This window comes from Frieseomelitta varia, unplaced genomic scaffold, assembly GCF_011392965.1.
Source record: "Frieseomelitta varia isolate USP_RPSP 00005682 unplaced genomic scaffold, Fvar_1.2 scaffold_687, whole genome shotgun sequence".
Classification (NCBI taxonomy): Eukaryota; Metazoa; Arthropoda; class Insecta; order Hymenoptera; family Apidae; genus Frieseomelitta; species Frieseomelitta varia.
The window spans coordinates 20,354-44,307 of NW_025110464.1; the positions used below are offsets into that span (position 1 = coordinate 20,354).

Below are 23,954 nucleotides of genomic sequence, written 5' to 3' on the forward strand. Positions count from 1 at the left end.
ATGACGGTGGACTATTAAATTTATAAATCACCAGTCAACACAATTGGTCGTGCTCGTGGATACGTGACGGCAGATCAGTCACGTAGCTGTTCAACCTCCCCCTAAACCAGCGGAGGAAACGCGAAGGAGCGTACCAACGCGAATTAAGAGGAGCAAGGGTGACCGTTTCGTGTACGAGTTTCGGTTCGAGTTAATGGTTTTTCAACGAGCGAGGGACACGCGAATGAAAGCGCCCCGTGATAATTCGACAGCCGTGAAAGCACGTGGACACATCGTTAAGGAACACGATGGTACACGCTTGTAAGTACCTGCAACTCGGGGAGGAGGTACGCGAGGCGGATAAGCGTTTTACGTGCAAGTCCCTCGCATTTACATGCGACCGTGCACGATGATCATTGGGATACGCAACGTCGACATCGTGTTCATGGGGAAAGATGATACGTCATAATTCTTCGGTGAAAATCGAATCAATTCTCGGACGCCTACGTACAACGTTGATACACGCGGATAACGGAGCAAGAATGATATTTATTTCGCGCGAAGGCAATTGTTCAATGTAGAATCAATCGTACAACGGTGTGGCTTGATGTTAAATAAATTATCTACATGTACTTATCAGATTTCATGTTGTTGTTCAAGTATATTATTATGTATTGAATAAGATAAGTGTTAATAGAATAAAATATCTGAAAAAGAAACAAAAATCATCAAAATAAAGGTTGAGACATATATATCAGAGTAATTGATAAATAGATACAATAAAGTAAGAGTAAAAAAATTAAATTGTTCTTAAAAAATAAACTATAATTGATGCTTTTTCCATTATTTTAATGTTTAAAACACCCTATGTATAGTGATATTTAATTTGAAGCTCCATTGAGATTCTCACAAGATAAACCTGAACATTGAAAAATAATGGGATTTCATCAGGAAGGCTTCACGAAAGGGTACAACGTTTTAAATAATGTCGAAGCATAAAAAAAGATTGTCGCGGCAACGAACGTAATATCGGGCGAGCCGATAAAGCATAACGAGCCATGCTCCAGCTCGACTCCCCCTTTTCCAATTTTTCAATTTCCATTTCACGTTTCCCACCGCGTTTTCCACGCGAGAGGACACGAAAAAAATCCGCAAAGCGGGTCTCAAATTGCCCCGGCGGAAGCCGGGAAAGTGAGTCATATTTTCACGTACGCGCGACGACCCCTTCGTTCCTGAGGATCGAACACGGTGAACAAAAATATCTTGGTACGTATACAAACTGTGATAAACCACATTTATACCAACAAAACGTGTGCACTGAACATTTATATGCTTCAGAAAGAAAGAACATATCGGAACATATATTCACATATATTTCATAGCTTTCACAGCTTCAAAACTCGGGCGATACGTTCTTTTCGGTTTTGAAGCGGAATATAAGAAGCACAACGTAATTCGAAATAAACGAAATCGAGTCGAAAAAGAATTTTCGTAAATCGAAAATAAATGCCAGGAAAGACCCAAGATATACTCTTTCCTGATATGAATATATAAAGAATTTCTGACAGCACGTCAATGACACAATAGAGAATAGTGCATAAAGGAAGATCGCTGTAAAACAGTAGTATCTCTCTTTTGTTTTTGAACAACTTTATTTCATTTTTATGATGGGAAACATAGAATGAGAAATTATGAAAATAATCGTGTCAATCATAGTACAAAAAAATACTTAGACGTACCATAATTATTATTAGTGGCCCAATCTCAAAATCTTTCCACACAATGTATCTGGATTAAACGTGAACAAATTATTGTGTGGAGTACCTTTTTGTGAGACAGCTTTAATTATTTCTTGACCCATAATGCCTCCAACGATGGCACACACTGGACTAATTTGCGCATATAAATCACTCCTGAACCGATAATAAGTTTCACCATGTAATTTTCAATATTAAAAATTAAATTTTTTAAATAATATAACATTTTTTCTAATACATACTCAATTAAATGATCTATTTTATCCTCGAGATCATACTTTTTTATAATTATATCAGCCTCTGCTTTTAATTTTTCAGACTCCCTCTCACTAGGTAATGGATCTTTGCCATACTTCTCGCGATAATTGAACATTACTACAGATAAGAATAAATAATGTAAAAATGTTTTAAATACATCATTATAAAAATCTTCCCTTACTTACTTAATATCATATAGTATATTTCTGAATCTTTGGGAAGAGAAGATTTTGTGACATTTAAAATTGATTTAAAAGGTACAAAAGTTTCTATATGTTTTTCAGTTACAACTATATTTTCAAATTTTTCCTTTTGCATTGGTTCACCACTGTCTGAGATTTGTATTTTTTTTGTTTGTACTACATCTCTGTAAAACAGAGTTTTAATAACAGATTTACAATAAACAACTGCTAGAAATCTAGTTTGAAACTCAACTTACTCGGCATATTCATGAGTCATTAAATCAGCAAAAGTATACCCTAACAATCCCCATACATCTCCAGCAAAAAATTTGACATTGTGTTTTCTACATGCCTCGTTAATCCTTTTTATTTGCATAATCGTACATTGTGTTGCACAAACTACATTAAACTCACTAAAATATGTATCTGGCTTATCATCGATATTAGATGTATCTGCTTTTACATCAACCATAGAGTTTAAATTTTGTGCTCTTGGTACAGATGCTTCAGCCCTCTATAAACAAAATTTCCATATAAGTAATACACCATCCTATATTCAAATCTATATACGTACATTTTTTCCGAGTGATTCTTTAGGTGCTAAAAATTGTGAGCACCAGTCCTCAACTGTTACATTCCTATGATCCAAAAATGTAACTGCTTTAACACCCGCTAGAATAATATTTTTTGCTATTTCCGCTCCATATCCATTTAAGCCTATTATTAAAATTTTCGCTGCTCGTAATCTACAATTGTTTAATATTGCACGTCAATCTAAATTGAACATTTATATGTATATTATTTGTATACTAAATACATATACATAAAAACTTTATTCATATAATAATAATAATATAATAAATAAAATTTATTTATGTTTCAAAATTTCTAGGTTAGATTAGACTGTACTTGCCGTTTCTGTGATTCTAAACCCCATAATCGAATTTGTCTATCATATAATTCAGCTTCATGATCTGTTAGTTCTACGTTTTGATTTTTGTCTTCGACCATGTTAAAAAATTTTAAATAATATTTAAAAATGTGCAACCGCCAAAATCACGTTCTAAAATTTTGCCGACGCTTGCAGTCAAAGTGTAGCCAACGTAACAATATATTAATATAAATAATAGAAACAAACGACAACCGCTCAGTAATTGGTAAATTATAATATTTAATGCAATTAGTTTGCACAACGAAATGTTCTTTGTCAATTCTATATGTTTAAAATATAAGGTAATAAGGGCCATGTTACTTAAACAACATGAATGATGTTTAAGTTGGATGAACTGTTGATCAAATCACAGAAGGGCGTTAAAAAGTTTTTACAAGTATTGTGTGTTTCATCTGTTCGTTTAGAATGTTTTATTTAAAACAAAACAGAAGCAATCTTTCCAAATGACAAGGCAAGAATCACTGACAAACTATGAAAATAGTATGAACATTTTTATTAAAATATAATTTTTAAGGTTAGGTTGTAAGTAGAGAAATATAACAGATGTCAGTTCAATGCGATCTGCTGCTTTATATTTACTTTTAAATTAACATTGCATAAAAGTCCAAAACAAATGTTGCTATAGTTTTAAATCATTACTCCTTAATATGTTTTTCAAATTATTCATAAACCATCAAAAATCTTTCTGCTAGCATCCTTATAATCGGTAATAAAAATTGAAAATTATATGTATTTCAAATAATTTGTACACGAATCGGCGTAAAATACTCTTCAAAATGTTTGATAATGAGTTTTACTATAAAAACTTCTGATTGCATTAAAATTTTTTTTGCATATTTTTAATTGGCTGTTTTACAAGTGTAATCTCAAATTTATGCGCGTTTGATAACAAAGTTTATCCAAAAGCCATTACAATTAATACATTAAAATAATAATTGTTTTTAATAGAGTGTAGATAGATAAAAGGTGCAATCAGAGTTATTTCTATAGCTTATCGTTGACCTTATGATCTGAATGTTTTGAAACCTGACCTCTGCAAAATATTGACTATAAAAAAATAAGCTTGACCTTTGTCAATCATAATAATCAAGGATTTATAACGATATGCTATAATATCATGTCTAATTTATACCTTTATTATTTAGTGATTAATTTAATTTATATTCATTATTGCTGATATTTTAAGTATTAAACATTAAATTAAATTAATCTTTTTTTTATTTAATATCTTTAGAAACTAATTAGAGACTTTTTATGTGTAATAAAGATATCTGGGCTGCAAATATAATGAAAAACTATTATAGAAGATATGAATATGCCTGAGGACGAATTTGTAGAGAAAACATTTATATATAAATTTCCAACATGTACTACAAATCAAGAATATGTATTGGAAGTACCATTAAAGATACCATATGGTGGAAATGTGAAAGAACTTATGTACCGTATAATGTCATCTTTTAAGTTACCATGCTATGTAGAATCAGATCTATTGCAATCATTGGAGCATGCTATTAAAACACTAACATTAGAATTTTATGATGAGAAAGCAGAAAAAGCTCTTGAAGATACAATATCAGGAAATCTGGATATTGAAGATATTATAAAAAATTGGGAAAAAACCTACAAGCAAAAGACAGCAGAATATGCTGATCCTATTGGAACAACAGATGAAGAATTATTTGCTGCTGCATATCACAAATTGGTACATTCTCCATCACTGGAACCCATTCTTCAAGCAGAACATAAATTTGGAAGAGATGTAACTGAAGTTATTCAAATGAGAGATTCTCACTATGAGCAACTTACTCAAAAGTTAGTAGCAATATTTTACCACATTGTAAAGAATTTTTTGTATATATTTCTTACACTCTTGTGTTTATACATTGTACTAGAAAATAAAAATGCAATCTGTATACTAATATCTACTCAAAGCAATTTATTGTTATAAGTGATATATTTATCGCTTGCATTGACCTTTCTATATAGATTATTAGTAATTTTTATATAAATCAATGATCATTTTTTATAATGAACCAATCTCTATCTCAATCATATTAATATGCATGAATATCGTCTATAATAACTGGAATGCAATTAACATTTCTGTGTCTAACGCAAATAACAGTATAGCTTCAATTATAATTTTCTACAATTTTAATATTGTTGTTTTGACTTATAATTGCGCAAATACAATTGACCCAATATTGTTTCTGAAACATCATTAACTTGTTATTTTATAAATGTGAGAGAAAAAACAAAGGATATAGGAAAATGTCAGCAAAATGCATTGCAGGCAAACTGAGGAAATGCGAGTTGCTGTAGAATCTCTTGAGGCTGGTTCTACAGAAAAATCTATAAACGAAATGGCGGGACGACATTTTGAGGAACAAAGTTTATTACAAGGTCACTGGGGATCAAGAGTCGACGCATTGAAATTAGATCAAAGGCGACAATATCGTAACTGGATCATGAGGTTACTCGAAGAACAACAGACCAATATGTTACCAACTCCAGTGTACGTTTCTATAAATAAAATAAATAGAAGCATGATATGGATATGATAGTAATAGATCATATGACTATTAGGGGTTCACCAATATTATCGATGCCACCGATACGACCGGCATTAGACAATTTTGTTCATAGCGAAGAGAAGAATACGGCCGAATATCCTATTTTGGAGGAAAGTTTTACCATACATTTGGGTTCTCAGATGAAACAGATGCACAATATACGTATACTCACTGGCGATGTTTTAGACTTTTGTAGAACAAAAAAGAGCGACTCTGGGTTGGTAAATTAGAAAAAAAAGTACTGACTACTTTGTATTTAAATTCAATATGAAGGTAATGAAAGTATTTCATTCGTTTCAAAATAGAATGGATCCAACGCCTCAAAGACTACAGACTGCTCTAGGATTATATTCTAATGATTTGTGTGGATTAGTACTGCTAAGTGACAATCATTTAGGAAGTTACTCGGGAATAACGAAAGGTATCACGTTATTTTCTTGCATATGAAAATTAATAAGAGCTACAGTTCAATTGCATTTAATTAAAAATCAAATTATTTTCAGAGTTATGTTCAATATGTCAATTAACGACAGAGTTTCATTTCCCGCCCATCGATGAACAATTGGAGAAAATTCGAGAAGATGTGAAGGATGCTGTTGCCTGGAGGCAAGCACATCAAAGAGAAGGAAACGATTCACAAGTAAGCAGAAATAAACTAGAATTGTAAAGGATTATATATTGCTTTTGCAATTCATTCTAAACGTATTTTTTCTATAGACAAAAAGGTCAACGGGTAGTAAAAGTTTGCAAACAGGCGATGTTTATATTACGAGGCATTCAAATTTAGCGCAAGTGCATGTAATTTTCCATATGGTTGTAAACGATTCGTTGCGATCTGGTGAGTAATAGATATTTTCTGAGATGTAGATTCTTCATGTTGACAAGAGTTTTTGCTAAATTTACAGGCGATATTAATTCGAGGCACTCGGTCATTTTAGGATTGCGAAACATTTTGAAAACTGCTTGTTGCAACGATGTAACAACGCTAACAATTCCTATACTTCTCGTTCATGAAATGTCCGAGGTATATTTCGCTTAAAAAAAAAAGTTCTTTAGAAATGTTTAAATAAGTAAGTTTTGTCTTATTATCTTAGGATATGACTGTTGCATGGTGTACAAAACGGGCAGAACTAGTTTTCAAATGCGTTAAAGGATTCATGATAGAAATGGCATCTTGGGGTGGCGCTGAGTTAAAGAATCTACAATTTCTAGTACCAAAGGTGATTTAATTTGATTCATAAAAGTATAATGGAATAAATGATTGCCCTGCCTATTCAGATATTTTTTTTACACAAATTTATATTTTCTAGGGAATGTCAGAAGAAGTATTTGGTACCCTAGCCACAATGTTACCGAGCATATTCCGAGTATCAAATCCATTGGTATTTAAAGCGACAAGCACGCCTCAAACTCCGAAAAAGTGAACGACTCTCTTGCCATTGTTATCGTATACGCGTTAAAAATATTGAAATATTTGTTATTATAGTATATCACATGTCTTGACGGCAATAATTCGTTCTTAGCATGAACACGATATCGTTGAATAAATGCCTGACTCTTAAGCTGTATCAGTTATGTTATATTCGCACAACTAATTTTGCAAGAACCAATATTGTATGCTAATCTCATTTCCTATATTTCCTTAATAAGCTAAATCCTATCAATGATCAATATTCATCACTGATGACGTAAATTAACTGAAGTAGATACTTAAACGTGATACTATAACTATAGAATTCTTGATTTAAAAAAATAATTTATTAAACGATTCTATATATTTCTATAATTACAACTTGGAATAATCTAATAAAGATATTCGAACGTTATTTCCAATACAAAAAAGAAACAGTAATGAGATGTTGAATTTGAAAAAGAAGAAGAAGGATAAAGATCTACCAAAAACGAGCTAATCACGAATATAAAATAAATATAATCACGAATATGAAATAAAAAAGACATTCTACTTTATATTAATTGCATATTTAGTTAGTAGTTAAATTGCTTACTGGTGCAGAGTTTATCATGACGCTGATAGCCAGATATGCTTCAACGTTTCCGTCGAATAATATCAGTCGTGCATTCGAATGCAATGGTTAATTGTCGCATCATTTTAATCATTCCTATTTTCGTTTTACCTACTTCCATCTCTTTTTCTTTTTTTCTTCGTTTTTATTTCCTGTTTTTTAATTATCCCGTCGTGAGTTTCGTCACGCGATATCGTGGTGAGAGTGTAAATTAATTGAAAAAATACGCGATTAAAAGACCTGAGAGGGAAAAAGCAAACACACCGCAGAGCATAAGAGTGGATCGGGGTCGTAATCTCGCTTTATCGAAAAAGTGGTGCGTTAGCCTCTCGGATTCTGAACTGGTCGGGAACGGATTAACTCGGCGCGCGCCCTGCGAATTCATTCTGAAGGATACTCGAACGATTTTATATTTCATCAATTACACCGTTTAATTAACACGTGATCATAATATTAAGAAATTTGAAATAGAAAATTACAAATTACCTTTTACAAAAGAAATGGTGCAAAGGTCGAAGGAAATTCGATGACAAATTTTGACTAACATACAGAACGAAAGCTGTGTAACAATTGTGGAGAAAATTAAATAATTCGCATTTTTGGCTAAGTATCAAATAATTTGAAATCTTCGAACGCATAGCTGTTTTTTCTTTTCTTTTTTTTTTTTTTTTTCTACTTTCGATCAAATTCGTCGTACGCGAATATTACTCTCTGTGCAGTGTAAAAAGAAATCTGTTAATTGTACAAGAATTTACAAAACTAAAATCTCAAAGTATAAGAAAAACACGAGTGATCTGAATATCGCTGAACGATATATATTGTAAGTTGCAGCGCGGTCAAACAACTGCATCAGGATGCCGAAGCCCCTCCTGATCCCCTCTTAATTCGGCACTGTAATCGTGAGCAGAGTATGTCGCGGATGAATTCGTTGCCATTCCAACGGATCGTTGTGTGAGAGGCATAGTTGAAACTAGTCGGTCCCGGTGTGATCGATTTAAACGAAATCGAAATTCCATCGTGTATATTTAGTGTACCACCTGGACAATGTGGCTCGGGACTATCACTATCCTCGTCCTAATTGTTACCACGAACTCGAAGTTGGTGGGTTTATACACGTGACTTTTTGACATTCGACCTGATAACTATTCGCAGGCCATTTGGTGACAATTTTTATAACGTCGCCCCCCCCCAGATGCGTATATCGCTCATTCGCGTAATCTCTTTCACGCATGCACTTGCGTGCGATACGTTGCAATTTAGAAGTTTAAACTGTGCGTTATTTATTGTTGCAATATCTACCGTTGCAATAACCGACACCAATAACATCATTTTAATCGTTCGATGATAATTTAATGATCATTTTCGCATCACCTTACATTACTGTGATTTCAAATTTTGAATTGCAACGACACTTACTGTGACATAATGGCGCGCCATAATTCGTTTCTTCCCGCCTTCTCTAAAGTCGACGTTGCAGAAACTAGACGCTGTTAAAATTTTCTTTCATTTCCTCCTCGCTTCGCATACAGGAATAACGTTTTTCTTGAATCTCTGTTTCTCATATTCTCCTCGTTCTAGGTGGATTTATCTGGGCGTGGATTGAAGAAAGAAGACTTTTTCGTGAATATTCAAACGCAGATGAATCTGCAAGAAATCACCGATCTTATTCTACAGAAGAATGAATTCGACAGTTTTCTCGATTGTTCTACGAACCTCGCGAATCTGAGAACTCTGGACTTGTCGCAGAATCATCTTCAAAGGTTCTTCTTTCTCTGCAAGGACGAGTACAATTTGCAAGTGTTGAACGTCAGTCACAATAAGCTTGAATACATCGATGACAATGCCTTCAACGACCGAATTCCGAAGCTCAAGATACTCGATCTCTCGTGGAATAGACTATCGATTGTTAACGAGACTATGCTCGAGCATTTCAAAGTAATTGCAATTGCACTTTGCAATATATCGAAAGGCAGAAAAAAAATGAACATACTGTAAATAACTCGTATCTTTTTTCTAGGTTTTGGAATACCTTACGTTGGCCAACAATCCGATCAACAACGGAATTCATGAAAACGCTTTCTGGAACTTGAAGGCGCTGCGATATTTGAATCTGAGCAACGTGTCGTCGTCGTATTTCTCCTCGGAGTTTTTCAAAACGCTGACCAACTTATCTACCCTAGATTTATCAGAAAATCCCATCAGCGTGATTCCGTTGCTGCCAGCTAATCTAGAAGAGCTCGACTTATCCAACACTCACGTGTCACGATTACGAGGCATTTCTTTACCCGGGTTGCGAGAATTGAAACTGAACAGCATGAAAAATTTAACAGAATTGTTACTCAATGACTTCGAAAACTTGACCAGTCTGGAAACATTATCCTTGGACGGATCAAAGGCACTGACGTTTTTTAAAATGAGTCCGTTTAACGACCATATTTTGCCACGACTGCAACGACTCTCGGTGAGGAACTGCGGACTAAGAACTTTGTCCCATAGCCTTCTGTCGATAATAAAGAGAACGCCGATTTTGAATCTGGAGGACAATCCTTGGCACTGCGACTGCAAAATGCAGTGGCTAAGTACGTCAAATGCTACAAAGCTTATCAGCCGACAAATCAAGTGAGTAAAAATTCTCCGCTCTGTATAAATTTTTCATCGGGATCGCAACGATCGATAATTTCAATTGGTTCCAGTGGTTTCCGCGGCTTTAGCATAGATGTCTCCGCCATTACTAAAATTATTTTTTCATTTCAAATTTTAATACATTCACACGGGTAATTTGTAACTTCTTATCCTTGCTTAATTTAACTCTCAAAGGAAAGAATATTTCTCGTTACTATAACAGGGCTCTACTTATCCGAATTCATCAAGGGATATAACCGAGGTGTTCGCGTAATAGAAGTCCCCCAATTTTCCCCATTACCTATCATTTTTCGTTCACGTATTGGCAATCAACGTTTTGATTAGCGGATTCAATCGGCAAGAGCTCGACTAGTCGAAGTTTAATTAAAATTTCATTTCGATGAATGGCGTTCTGTCGTATAATATAATACGTATAATTTGCTCAATCAGATGCAGAACTCCAAAGCAGCACGCGAACAAACAACTAAACGAGATACCAAGTTACGAACTCGAATGCGAAGACGATGGATCGATGTTCCATCCAATACTGTGGGCCTCCGTTTTTATACTAGTCGTGGCAATTACCATGGCCGTGGGCTTCTTCCTGCTGAGACGATCGCTGGGTCGCTGGGACATCAGGCGGAAGAACCGGGACACGGTCACCTACACGAACGTCGACGAGTCGTCGAACGATTTGGTGAGAATTCTGGCGGTCAACGAACGGAACGAGGAGTGAACGAACGAACGCGAAAGAGCAAAATTTTTAGAAATGTATTAGCTTAGAATATAAACGATAGTTTCTCAATTTGTGGAAACAAACCGATGGGTTAGGAACTGAGTCTGAATCGTGCCGAGTTTCGTGCAGACTAACGTGTAGGATGTTTCAAAATTAGAAAGTCGAAATTCCAATGATCGAAAATATTGTTGAAACCGAGGTGATCTTTTGCGCAGAAATAAATTAAAAGTGTAGGAAATTTTTGTAACCAAAGAAAATCGATTTTGCCGTTGTGGCTGACTGTAAGATGTACTGTAATAATTAATTGTAAAATACGTCTGCACAGTTTTATGTATAAAAAGAGCAAGATTATATCAGTGACCACTTTAGCTACATACGCACTATCAAATGCATACGTATGAAACTTCGCACTTGATTTATTTTTGCGCGAAGAAGCATCTTCTGTCTACTCGTACAATACCAGAAGTTAATCTAATCGGCAAGGGAAGATATCAGTTCGGAGGCGTTGAAGTGTGAATTGTTGACGTTTTGAACTCTCTGCGCAGATATCGATATCGCGGCGTGAAAGTTCGCGAACTTTCATCGATTAACCTGTTAACTTGTTTCTCGTTGCCCGATGGGAAATTTCATCGATCGTCGAACGAGCGTTCGCGTCGCCAATTTTGGGACATCCTGTACGGCTAATTTTCTATACACTTTCTACGTACAGCGGCAGACACACGAGCCGGCGGGATGAATTAACCATGTCTTCATATATAAATAGATTTAACGAGTAACATTGTACAGCGGGTGGGCATCAATAGGCTTTGTGCCGAGTCGCCACGCGTCGAAACGCGGAAAAACGAGCCGTAAATACAGGAGGCAGGAGGGCAGCGTAACAGACCGACTCTGGCGCATCCCTTGAACCTCGAAACACCGTAGCAACCTCGAGTGCTTGAGCATCGTCTGGAGTGGCACGATCAACAATGTGGGACTTCTTTGTGAATCGAATAAAACGTCTTTTTTGTCGGCACACGTATCGTCGTGTTTTTCGAAACCCTTTACCCACCGCACACACCTCTTCTCATCGATTTCGAAACGGAATGTCCGCGGTACAAAAGAGAATGGATACAAAGCAGTCGATGGCTCATTTCCTCTGAAAGATCCGCGCGCTCCACCACGATTCCACGCATCGACGAATTCGCCTATCTTCCTTTTTCGTTCGAACATTAATTGAAATTCTTCCCTTTGCGACCAATTCGAGCCGAAGAATATCTGTGTATCTTTTTTTCTCTTTCTTTTTTCGAAGTCAGAATTAGAGCAAAAAAAAAAAGAAAAAAAAACGAGTTGCACGGTCTGTTCCGTTTTCGTATAGAGATCCCGCGTCTAGGAAACGGTAGTTTTAGATTCAGTCGAGTTTATTGATTAATGTGAAAATATTCAAAATGCGAAAATTTCCAAACGTAAGAATTGACACTAATGTGTTACGTAGTTTAAACGAGGGAACAAAAGGATGGAGAGGCGATCGGTACGGTTTGTTGCACAAATTATGAACGAAGTGAAGATTCGACGACATCATGGTTCATCTTGTTAATACAGAAAGTGTGTTCGAGACGTGCACTTTGTTCCAAAAGCGAGTGCGATATTGGCGAGGCAGAGGACGAGCGAGGCAAATGGTGCTATGAAGATCGTCAGTTTCCATGACGTGCATCGTGATCGCGTGCGATGTAGCGATCAGCCTTTGTACCGAAGTATGATCTTCCTACGGGAAGCCTATTGGGTTACGACCACGGACCGAGAGCCTTCCATATGGAAGAATACATTACGCCGAGGGAAGTCTGGTCAATGAGAAAATCGTGACGTGTGTCGCCAATTTTGACGCTCTCGAATTTCACAAAATCTCTTTATTCCGACAATGTAAATCGATTGATGAATTCGTAATTCATTCTGTAATTCTAATTGAATCTCACTTTAACCAACAACGATCCACGAATTTTCTCAATTTGAAGATCACAATTTGAATGTCGACTGAACGAGCATCTCGAAGAGATACGAAACAGGAAAGTCAAAAAATCGTGGAAAATTCTGACTTTGTATATTTCAACGCTGCGTGTAAATTATTATAGTTTCACGCTGATAGTAGGTAGGTCAAAAATTCGCTTTTATTTACAAGTGATACTGCGCGCGGATAAAGATTCTTTTTTTAACTAATTAACTTTTGTTTACCGAAACGTATACACTCCGATATTGATAAAATTTCACATTCATGTTACGTTGCCGCAGATCCTACACTGCCTGACGAAAGAAGATGAGAACGAGAAACACAGCAAAACACGTTCACTAAACCCACCCTCTTTGAACTCACTAAAGAAACAAAGAAATAAAGAAGAGTTTGCGGAACGTTTCTAACGACAGCCGCGCGAAAATCGACCGAACCGAGTTTTACCGGGTGGTTCGATCGGGCGAAAGGCAAGACGAGAGGGGCCTCGACTCGATTATACCGATCCGTGCTCAATGGGAACATTGTGGAACTCGTTTTTGGATATTCCGGAACGAGATGGCCTCACTGGTCGGGACCGGGCGAGGATGCTGCAAGTTTTACGCGGCGATATCGAGTGTCCGTAATTCGAGATCGAATCCGTGCGAGCCAATTTGGCGAGCCAGCGGAAAAATAATACACCGCCTACCAGCGTGGCGGAGGCCACGGCACGTCGCGAGCAGAGCGCGGAGAAGCGAATTTTAACGGTCAACGATGAAACACGTGGGCAGCCGTGGTCCCCGGCTATCGAGAATATCGTGTTTCCGGCCAAGTAAATACGAGATCCTCCCTTAAGACGCCTCGATAGGCCTGCCGATATTTTCGATGGAAAAAAAAAAAAAAAAAAAAAAAAAGAAAAAGAAGGGAAGAAGAAACCCGGGAGAGAGGAAGAGGCAAAGAAAAACAAAATTGGTTGGGCAGCGGGACGGTGTCGTGGATAAAGGAAGTTGAAAATCTTGCTAATACTTTTTTTTGTATTAAACGTATTATGTATTATTTTTCGCGATCAGTTATCCATATTTCTAATATAAATGTATATTATTTTGTACAGATACGCAGGAACTAATGTATACTCAGAATATGAACAGTCGTTGACTGGTTCATAAATTGTAGAAATCTATCTCAGATTGCACTCACCATCTCTCTTTAAATTTTCGTACGATTAGCCACGTCAATAATAATGTTTCGAACATTAAAGTTTCACCGCAATTCGTACTTGTCTGTAATTCTCACTTGCCAAATTGTTAAAGTGTCAAATTGATAAAGAACGACAATAAACAAGACAGTGGATCGTCTGAGAACGAGCACAAGGATGCCACGGGTTGAGGTAGATGGCAAAGAGAGGATAAATTCAGAGGAAGGAAAAAGGGGACGGCCGATCGATCGTTGAGGGATTAAACGATTCCTTCGATTCCATTTTATTCGACATTGAATCACGAATGTATATAGAGGGTTAATCAAACGCGTGCCACGGCTTACTTAGCACTCGGTGAAACGTATTTTCGAAATATCACACTTTCCATTACGATTCGTTAAGCCGGTGCTCTTGCATTAACTAAGCTGACCTGCTAATTACCGTACCTCCGATAGTTCGCCCCCCGTTTCCTTTCTCCTCTCGTTTCCCGCCGGCCTCCCGTTTCCTCCGACATTCCGCCTACTGTTTGAAGCGGCCCGAGGCCACCGGAAACGCGGAAAAAAAAAGGAGCTGCCCGCGACGGCTTCGAATCCGGCGCAGCTTCGAAAAACCGAGCAGAGAGATCCCGATCTCTCCCCCGCTGGCGTAATTTTCGTTTTTATTCGTTTCACCGTTCTCCGTCTCCGTCGTCTGGATCAATTCGCGAAAGACTCGTGAATTTTCTCGATTCGACGATCGTTCCCCCACCCCCCTTTTTTATATACGAATATCGAGAAATAACAGAGAATAACAAAGGTTTTATGCAAGAAATATTATTTCTAATAATATTATTTTTAATATTATTATATTTATTTTAATATTATTTTATATTTATTTAAATATTATATTTATTTTAATATTATTTTTAATATTATTTATATTTATTTTAATATTATTTTATATACGAATATCGAGAAATAACAGAGAATAACAGAGGCTTTATGCGAGAAATATTATTTTTAATATTATTATATTTATTTTAATATTATTTTATATTTATTTTAATATCATTTCTAATGATATTATTTTGAATATTATTTATATTTATTTTAATATTATTTTATATACGAATATCGAGAAATAACAGAGAAATACAAGAGGCTTTATGCGAGAAATAACAGAGGTTTTTGAGAAGTTTCAGAGCCCGAGAGATTTGTGCTCATTTCACGTACACTGACTGATCGTTCGCGTTTAATTTGCGCGCGATATACTTCTTCTTTCACTTCATCAATCATAGACGATTGGATTGCAAACAAGATAAGCGGAACGCGTAGACGTAAGACTGCGAAACGTGAAAGAAAGAATTATGAGTTCTGTGCTATGATTAATCGTCTTCGCTTTCCGCGGAGTTTTCAGTCGTTAGATTTTCAGCGCGCCGCGACTTTCGACAAAATGAATATTACTTCCGTGGTCTAATTAAAATTCCCAATGGTATAATACTATTCTTCTGTATTATATAGTTCCATCTATCTCTTCCGAGGATATACCAAAACGACCTGAATTTTCAACAAGCTTCACGCGAGTAACAAATATTCGCATAAAAAGAGAACAGGAAAAAGAAAAGAAATTGAAACAAATATCGTTTGGAAGTGAAACGGAATGCGAAAATGTGAGTTGGAAAGGAAACGATGGACGTTAGGAGAATGCTTGATGGGACGATAGCCGATAGTCGATCGACAGAAGCGAGAACGCGACAAGACACGGGTTGTTCGAGGGTCGAAAATCATGGCCGGCCGCCGTTTTGGCGAACGGAAGAAAAGAGTAGGACCTAGCTCTAGGGGCTGCTGGTTTAGTGTGCGGCGATTTTTTGGCGTTCCGGGGTTTTATCTGATTAAAGCAACATAGAAACACGGGGTTACGCGTGTAAGCCTGCCGGCCGTCCATGGGGAACGGGCCGAACAAATGAATAATGAAAATAAAACCCACGATGGTATCGGTAAGCACCACGGGATTACACACGCATCAGCGCGCCCGCGATGAACTTACATTATGGAGTCCCCCGTAAAAGAGAGAGGAGGAAGAAGAGAGAGAGAGAGAGAGAGAGAGAGAGAGAGATAGGGAGAAAGGCTCGCAGTACTTACCACACGCGCGTGTTAAGCGCGTACGTTACGCATTTATGCGCGCGAACGCCATGATAGCAAAGAAAACAGACTTTTTTCCCCCCCGTGCCGCCCTCCTCCGGATCTAGCGCAGATTTAAACGGCAAATCAGGGGTCCTACAGTTGCCTATTGCTGTTACAAATGCCATTTTTCCCTCGTGCAAATTTGTAACGAGAGAGAGAGAGAGAGATTAGTCCGCGTGTGGTGGACGTAGTTTCCATGATTTCCATGATATCCATGATATGAATTTAATGCGTAAGCGATGATGAGAGAGTGTTGGAGCGATGCTACGGGGCTTTCAGGGCGGAGTGGATATTGTTTTTTAACTGTGTTTCGCAATATCGAGTTTACGATATACATTGTTTGTTAATATACGTCCGGTTTGTCCGAGGAGGATGGTGAATTTTTAATTCCGACATTTATTTCGCGTTTCCCACCGTATCCTATCGGTTTTCTTTTTTTGTTTTTCCAAATATTTTAAACATTTTTAATCGTCGTGTGCTTTTCAATTTGCATTCGCTTGTCTTTCGACTTGCTCTATCAAACTGTATCGGTACCAAGCAAATCTTTCATAACAATTACTAATTTCTAATAGTGGCGACTAACTCGCACCCGAAAGTAAGGAACAACTTTGTCCAATATTTACAATTTCCTTCCAGCATCGCACGGATGCTCAATCTCGGTCTATCAGATCCACAAAACTTCTTTGCCTCTCTGTTTATTGCTGTTTATTGCAGTATCCTCTCCGGAGCTAATTCTTCTAATTAACAACAACAATTCCCTCTGATTAATAATCTCGAAAGATAACGTTAGATCTATCTTATAGATCTGTTAGAATCGCGACATCTTGTATCGGTTAAGTGTATAACTAATATGTATGTGATATCCGTATGTATTATTTATATAAGCATCTCAAACGTATTGTCAACGTTCATCTTTGTAATAAGAGTCCGCCGAGTAAAATTGTTATTCCTAAGTAAATTCCAAAGTGATTATTACCATTATCATTAATTATTATAAAGCCACACTGCTCTGCGCGCTCCAACAGATAACAAAACCCGAACGAAATCGCAGCAGAGAGGTCCGCTCTGAAAAAGTTGAAAGATCCACGTACTCTTTAAAACCGTGATCTTTTTTTCTTTTCCACTGACACTGGGAAATACCTTTTAAAAATAGTTCTCACAATCGCATCAGGGGCATTTAACACGGTTTCTTTTGTGCGGCGTACGAAGCCAGAGCTCCGCTTACGGTGTAAATGTCGCGGCTCTAATGGCCAAGCGCGTCCTGCTTTCCCGGATACCGCGATTATGCCAAGGTGTGAACTTACGAGGCCGGCAAATAGCTGGTCGTGAGCACAAAGGTAAAGTCCCCACAGGGGCAAGCCGCTTACGATCAATACCTCGATCCTTCGATCTCTGCTAGTCTCTCTATCTCTATCTCTCTATCTCTCTCTCGTTTTCTCTCTCTCTCTACGGCCAATGGAAAGTGTCCATTCGACGCTTGGCGCACAATGCCAAATGGACGGAATATGCTTCTTAAATACCCAACGGGCACTTCTCTCCGGGATGAGAGGCTCCCCGAAGCCTCGGCAATTCAGGCCGAGGCACGTTCCGGCCGCGAAATAATATCGCAACGCGAATCGAATTCGAGTTCGTCCAGACACCCCACCGCCACCCCTGTCAAATTTCCCTTTCTCCTTTTTTTTTTTTTTTTATTTTTTTCTGTCCACCGTGAAAATAATATCTGACGGATTTCCATGAAAGAACCCTTTTCTCTTTCTATCGATTCTATTTTTTCTAAGTTCGTTAAGGATGGTTACACGCAGCGACTGCCAACAGCGACTCTCTCGCTACCTACGACTGATTGGCATAACGTGCAGCGCAGTTTTCTTCAGGATGCATATTTTTCTCGACAGGAAACGAATAAAACTGAGCAAACAAATTACCCAGCCCGTCAATGTGACTCATTAGAAAAAAAAAAAAAAAAAAAGAAAAACGTCGCGATGAGAAAATTTACGTTACGTCGCGGCTGTTATAAAGCGCAAAGCGTACAACCGCAACGTGCGTCCCGACAGTCTGTGGAAGTGTATTATGACGCGAAATTTTCGCGTTGTGGCCGGCTTCTCTCATGCCGCAGCACGCGCTACTTGCCTTCCCTCGCGCTTCGTCGAGTATTTTTAGTCTTCGAGTTCAACGTGTGTACAAGTACGACGAAAGCCCCGATGATAAATACTTGGAATACTTTTTCGAAAACGCGCCCACTCTCAAAAACTGTCCACAAAATAAATAAAGAGCAGTTGCAACTGGAAAGCAGAATTTTCCCGAACGAACCACAAAGCAAGTGAAGCTCAGGTTTTTCCAAAAAGCAGCGAGAACAGTGTCAAACACCAAGCTGAAAATACTCGGCGACCGAAACAGGTCAACGTGGAATAGCAACGAGCAGCCTTCTTTCACAAGTAATACACCTTGACCCGGTATTCAGTTACAGATGGTACGTCGTTTCCGAAACGAACGAGAGAGGGAGAGAGAGAGAGAGAGAGATCGTATCACGACTTCTGGCTCTTCCGCAAGCAAGAAGAAAACCGAAAAGCATCGCTAATCCAGGGACCCGAAGAATCGTCACGTTCCTGTCCCGCGAGGCATAGTGGCGTCTTGCTTCCTCATCTTCCTTCCTTGAATTTCCGTTTTCACCTGAAAAGGATCTTACACCTGAAACGTTGGGCCGGTATCCCTCGTAATTACTTCCAGATGTGGTGTTGTACCCGGTCTGAGTAATGCGCGACTAGTATACGTATCGTTTCGACTTGTCGTTCAAAACGAACTGTTCGACCGTTTTAACAACGACCTGTCGGAGCTCTGTAATATTCCAGGAACCTGCCAGACCTCCGGTGCATTCATCCTTGTTGTGTACAGTTCTCTTTCGCAGATTTTAGTCTCAAATCTGTGACTTTATTGGCTACGTAGCTGCCAACCACTGTAATTCACCTCGCGAGTATTTAGCGGCCACCATTTTTCCCCTATTCGCCGCGATTTTTTTACTTTTATTTTTGCCTCCGTCGTCCGATCTTTGGATCACTCTTCCGCGCTTTACGACCGTTTTTGCGTTCTCCTTGGTTTTTTTCGTTGGCAAGTGAGACAAATGAAGAACAGGTGCTCTCACTGTACGACAGGACAGAGTAACGTTCGCATCTTTTGCTACTTGTTACGTTCAGTGAGACCATACGTGTAATACGAAGTCTGTGTGTAAATTGTTTCTTTCCAACATTAGCTAGCAGTGTCTTTGACTGCACGAAATGATTTAACCTCTTGTGTCTTTTTGTCCCAAAATTGCGATATTTTTTTCAAGTTTTAAGTATGTTTAAGTATAACCCAGGCAAAACAAATAATAAATTTATTACTTGTCAATAATTTCAATTCAGTGATATCGTATCGGCGAGTTTAAAAAGAAAGCGACGAATTATTGTATATATGTCTCTCGTTATGGTCCGCAATCAGTTGCCAGCGCAAGTGGTAAAAATGCAACAACGACCAAGTTGTGTTCGACCACCATGAAACAGTGAATTTGAATAAAAAGTTACACGTTTTCGTTTTTTTTTTTTTTTTTTCTAAATTTCATCGCCTGCTCGTTAAAGCGCGATACTATGTACAACGCGTGTATTAACGTTCTTCTTTAGATTTTAAATTCAAATAGGTACATTATCGACTTTGAACAGTTGTTGGATTCCGTGTAATGGAGTCAACACGCTTATAATTCGGAAGTTTATTCCCTTACAGTCGTGATAGTGTATGAAATAGAATGATGTAGAATGATTTACAAATGTTTAATGCTCTTGAATATGACGTAGAATGATTTAGAGTTTTAATGATATAGAATGTCTCTATGATGATTTAGAATGTTTTATGCTCTCGAATGTCTCTAAAGCATATCCTTATATATATATATTTGGTTATGGTGGTCTCTAAAGCATATCCTTATATATATTTGGTTATCATCGTTGCCCTTATGACTAACTTTTACGTGGACTGTTGCTAGCTCATTGTCAGTATTTGCATAGATTCAATATTGTCCGGTTTGGTCTCCCCCCTTTCAAACACGTATCACAACTTCACACTTTACACGACCAACCAAAGTAATCGCCGACCGCTTTCATCGATTACTTACTGTTTCGAGTTGAAAATGCTCGCCTGTATCTCGAACGTCGGCTTCGCCCTTACAATTTTCCGTTATCAAGATCAACCGATAACGCTGGAGCGTTGAGAATGAACTTCCACGCGAAGAGGTCAGAGGTCTGGCGGCTCGATTTTTCTTGGTCACCGTGCGAGTCCTCTATTTACCCGGTGTTTTGTCCGCGCGCTCGCTTTATTGCCACTTTGCAAAAGAGAGATAGATAGAGAGAGAGAGAGAGAGAGAGAGAGAGAGAGAGAAAGAGAGAAAATCTCGTTTAAGCCAACGCGGTACTCCTTGCGACGTGGATTGGGTGGCTCGCGGGCAACGAAGACCGAGTGTAACGTTTAATTTCAGCTCGTTGTTATCCGGCGGCGAGGGGTGAAGAGGTCGCTAGCCGCGTAAAAGCTCGCGGATTTTTCGAAGATTAGACAGGGGAACCGGTTTTTTCCTCGGCGTTACCAAGGGAAACGAGTCAACGCCGTCGTCGTCGTCGTCGCCGCCGAGACGACGAGAGTGATTCTCCTCCGTAGCGCCACAACCAAGTGACAACGAGACGTTTTAAAAGGGGCCACCCCGTTCGCCACGGGCAAAAGGATGTAACATAACAAACAGCCCCGAGGCGAAACCCTGCGGTATTTGCCCGGGGCGAGATCGAGTTCCCGGCCACTTCCTGCGCTTCTTCATCGTCTTCTCGCGTCTCCACCGTGGCGCCGTTGCACTCGCGCCGGCCTGACGTCTCCACCGAGTGACGAGTGCCACCCTTGAAAACGCATCAGGAATAGACCTTCTCACGGAGTGCATTTAGAGTCGCGCGAACGCGTGTATTTCTATTTCTCTTTTTCTTCCTTCTCTCTCACGATCTCTGATAAAAAAAAAAAAAAGAAGAAAAAGAAACAGTCCACGTACGAAAATACATGTTTGGGAAGGGGCAACGCGCGGACAAATCTTCGTGTTGAAATAACAAACGGAGCGGTGCCTGCGATTTGTAACTTGGAGGAAGGATATTTCGATATTTCTTTCTTCGTTTCTTTTTCTTTTTCTCCTTGCGAGAACAGAACGAAATGATTTCTTTCCCGATCGATCCTGCGACTGCGTTAATTACAGCGGATGTGACCGAAAGGATAGCCTCACGAAACGGAAAATCGGAGACGCGTGGCGAGAACCGAAGAGAAGGGAAAAGCGTGAGGGAAGGGAAATAAACGGCAGGGAGAGAGAAAAAGAGTGAGAGGGATGGGTGAACGATGGTCGATGAAGAAGGGGATGGAAAAAACAGCGGGGCAACAACTGGCGGGGGAACGAGGGGACGGGAGATTGGCCGGCGATAATCATCGGCGCCGTCAATTTTCCGGCGAATGTAAAATCACCGTCACGTCGGCGAATTATGGCCGCGTCAGGCCGCGTTCTTTGTACATATTTCGGCCGAAATTCGAGTGTCAGTGCATGGGATAAAACGTAATGAGCCGCGCGTTCCGGTCGGCCAGCTTTGGCTACCAGCGGGGAAATTATGGCGGAGGCGACCGATGTTAAAAGCGCGATGTAAATTCGGGACAACGTGCATGCACACGCACCTGTACGTGCGGCTACGTTAGCCGCGTGTTCAGGTACGCGCGCGCGCGTAGTCACATATGCCCGTACGGCTGATGCAGCAGCGTATATATAGCGGGTATAGCGCGTGCATATGTACGTAGTATTACAGGTACACACATAGACACGGTGAGGGCTGGCGAGCGCGGGAAGGGGCGGCAAGGAAGGTACTTGCGCTCATGATTGCGATAATGCCAAACGCAATATCGCGGCAAAATTTATCGGTCGCTCGAGCAACGGCACGCGTAGCGAACCGTGCGAAAAATAGTAATGAGTTGCCGACAAGAGGCACGAAAAAGCGTGATAATGAGAGGACGCCAGGAGGCTGGTGAAAAAGAGACGAACGAGGAGACAGAGAGTGACAGAGAGAGACAGGGAGAGTGGAACGAGCGGACAACCCGGGTGGAGAGAGAGAATCTCGCGGCAAGAGGGTAGGGGTGTGCGTACGAGGGCAAAAAGATAATGGAAGAGTGTGGGAATAAAAATCGAGAGGATTGAGAGAGAGGTGGGAGCGAAGTGAGGAATCGAGAGGATCCCCGACGATAAGGGGATAAAATCGAGAAAGAAAGCAAAAGGTGGGATAGAAGAGCGGGCGAAAAGGTAGACGCAAAGAGTATAAAATGACGATCCTCGAGTGAAGGGAGAAAGAGAGAGAGAGAGAGAGAAAGTTTAAAAAAGAGAAACGCAAAAGAAAAGGAGGGAATCAGTGGGCGAGGAAGAATCGAAGATGGAATGAAAAAAAGCGTGGAACGTTTAATCGGCGCGTGGTAAGCTCTCTCGTTCTTGCACTCCTTCTCTCCTCTTTTTCTCTCTGTATCTGAAGGTGTATATTTGAAAAGAAAGGGAGGGAAAGGAAAAAAAAAAAGAACGGGGAGACGCGTTGAAAAAGCCTGTCGCTACGAGTGTTCCGTATTTCGGATATAACGGTGAACGATGAGGTTTTACCCCGGCGCGAAGGAAAAAGCGCGTCGAGGCTAGATGAACGCGCAAACCGGATTCCGCGGAAAAGCAATTTTTTAATAAATCCTGTTTGCACCGGCATACATTTTCACCGACGTGGCGCCGCTTGAAAGTTTGACGACCGACGACGACGCGCGATTTCAAAAATGAATCGCGCGGGGTAATCCGCAAGACGCGGCCACGGAACGATTAATTATGCGCCACTGTTAATAAGTACTCTCGCGGTTGTTCTCCCGTATTTTTCCGTTCCTATCGCCACATTACGCCGAGTAATATGAAAAATCCGAGACAAACAGTTTAATAATATAACACGCGAGCGGCAGTTGCGAGCGTCGAACAGAGCTCAAATCTGAAGCGCGGCCGCGGGAATATTAAATCCGCGTTGCAAAGAAAAGAAAAAAAAAAAAAAAGAGAGAAAAAAAAGAGATTCGTTCACAACTGCTTTGTCAAACTGAGAATTGATAATTGAAAACTAAAAGGAGAGACGCGAGAAATGAAAGACGTGGGAAACGATAGAGGCGCTCGTACGAGACGTGGATCCAAGGTCCACAAGTCGAAGGTGTCTGATCATCACGGCGAGAAACAAAACCACCAGGGACTCCAACGATGGTGCGATATTATCTAGCAAGAATGAAGAGGCGCGGCACAGCTTCCCGGCTAAGATAGCGGAATTAGTGGCAGCCTTGTTAACGACCTCATTAACCCACGGTTAGAGCCGGGATTGGAGGGCCGGGTTAGAAGCCAGCCTGCCCAGAAAAGTAAAACAAACAAATGGCTGTGGCGCCATCGCGCAGATGAGTCCCTTCAAGGCTTGGAACGAGGCCCGATCGGTGCCAGCTTTCCCCGACGCCGACTACTCACGTCTA

General features: G+C 39.5%; 3 protein-coding genes and 1 long non-coding RNA gene across 10 annotated transcripts; 2 read left to right on the forward strand and 2 right to left on the reverse strand.

The window, feature by feature from the left end:
• Positions 1 to 1,640: 1,640 nt before the first annotated feature.
• LOC122535250 (SUMO-activating enzyme subunit 1) lies at positions 1,641 to 3,287 on the reverse strand. Its single transcript, XM_043666635.1, has 6 exons — positions 3,090 to 3,287; positions 2,751 to 2,922; positions 2,434 to 2,690; positions 2,180 to 2,361; positions 1,979 to 2,111; positions 1,641 to 1,892 (listed from the first exon to the last, which is right to left on the reverse strand). Exons 1-6 carry the CDS (start codon positions 3,185 to 3,187, stop codon positions 1,730 to 1,732), a joined length of 1,005 nt encoding a protein of 334 aa, XP_043522570.1. The 5' UTR covers positions 3,188 to 3,287; the 3' UTR covers positions 1,641 to 1,729.
• Positions 3,288 to 3,423: 136 nt separating this feature from the next.
• LOC122535248 (protein C12orf4 homolog) lies at positions 3,424 to 7,266 on the forward strand. 6 transcript variants are annotated; one of them, XM_043666628.1, is made up of 10 exons: positions 3,424 to 3,650; positions 4,363 to 4,943; positions 5,410 to 5,646; positions 5,718 to 5,921; positions 6,010 to 6,125; positions 6,208 to 6,344; positions 6,422 to 6,542; positions 6,610 to 6,728; positions 6,799 to 6,924; positions 7,015 to 7,266. In XM_043666628.1, exons 2-10 carry the CDS (start codon positions 4,438 to 4,440, stop codon positions 7,126 to 7,128), a joined length of 1,680 nt encoding a protein of 559 aa, XP_043522563.1. In that variant the 5' UTR covers positions 3,424 to 3,650; positions 4,363 to 4,437; the 3' UTR covers positions 7,129 to 7,266. The 6 variants fall into 6 exon arrangements, with proteins under 6 accessions (XP_043522563.1, XP_043522561.1, XP_043522562.1 ...); XM_043666626.1 differs by having other exon boundaries at positions 3,424 to 3,621; positions 4,358 to 4,943; XM_043666627.1 differs by having other exon boundaries at positions 3,424 to 3,608; positions 4,396 to 4,943.
• A 640-nt stretch (positions 7,267 to 7,906) lies between these two features.
• LOC122535251 lies at positions 7,907 to 9,573 on the reverse strand. Its single transcript, XR_006308121.1, has 2 exons — positions 9,442 to 9,573; positions 7,907 to 9,372 (listed from the first exon to the last, which is right to left on the reverse strand). It is a non-coding gene; the product is annotated as an uncharacterized LOC122535251 (long non-coding RNA).
• LOC122535249 (leucine-rich repeat-containing protein 4B-like) lies at positions 8,700 to 13,968 on the forward strand. Of its 2 annotated transcripts, XM_043666633.1 has the most exons (5): positions 8,700 to 8,829; positions 9,307 to 9,663; positions 9,746 to 10,347; positions 10,801 to 11,047; positions 13,349 to 13,968. In XM_043666633.1, exons 1-5 carry the CDS (start codon positions 8,773 to 8,775, stop codon positions 13,472 to 13,474), a joined length of 1,389 nt encoding a protein of 462 aa, XP_043522568.1. In that variant the 5' UTR covers positions 8,700 to 8,772; the 3' UTR covers positions 13,475 to 13,968. The 2 variants fall into 2 exon arrangements, with proteins under 2 accessions (XP_043522568.1, XP_043522569.1); XM_043666634.1 differs by lacking the exon at positions 13,349 to 13,968 and having other exon boundaries at positions 10,801 to 12,100.
• The last annotated feature ends 9,986 nt before the right edge of the window (positions 13,969 to 23,954 follow it).

Bases quoted from the DNA above. Each gene is read 5' to 3' on its own strand.
- LOC122535250 (XM_043666635.1), bottom strand. From the start codon at position 3,187: ATGGTCGAAGACAAAAATCAAAACGTAGAACTAACAGATCATGAAGCT. The intron at 2,923-3,089 runs GCAAGTACAGTC...AAACAATTGTAG, and splicing joins GGTTTAGAATCACAGAAACG to ATTACGAGCAGCGAAAATTT. The intron at 2,112-2,179 runs GTAAGTAAGGGA...TCTTATCTGTAG, and splicing joins AATATACTATATGATATTAA to TAATGTTCAATTATCGCGAG.
- LOC122535248 (XM_043666628.1), top strand. From the start codon at position 4,438: ATGAATATGCCTGAGGACGAATTTGTAGAGAAAACATTTATATATAAA. The intron at 5,647-5,717 runs GTACGTTTCTAT...TATGACTATTAG, and splicing joins AATATGTTACCAACTCCAGT to GGGTTCACCAATATTATCGA. The intron at 6,126-6,207 runs GTATCACGTTAT...AATTATTTTCAG, and splicing joins TTACTCGGGAATAACGAAAG to AGTTATGTTCAATATGTCAA.
- LOC122535249 (XM_043666633.1), top strand. From the start codon at position 8,773: ATGTGGCTCGGGACTATCACTATCCTCGTCCTAATTGTTACCACGAAC. The intron at 8,830-9,306 runs GTGGGTTTATAC...TCCTCGTTCTAG, and splicing joins TTACCACGAACTCGAAGTTG to GTGGATTTATCTGGGCGTGG. The intron at 9,664-9,745 runs GTAATTGCAATT...TCTTTTTTCTAG, and splicing joins CTATGCTCGAGCATTTCAAA to GTTTTGGAATACCTTACGTT.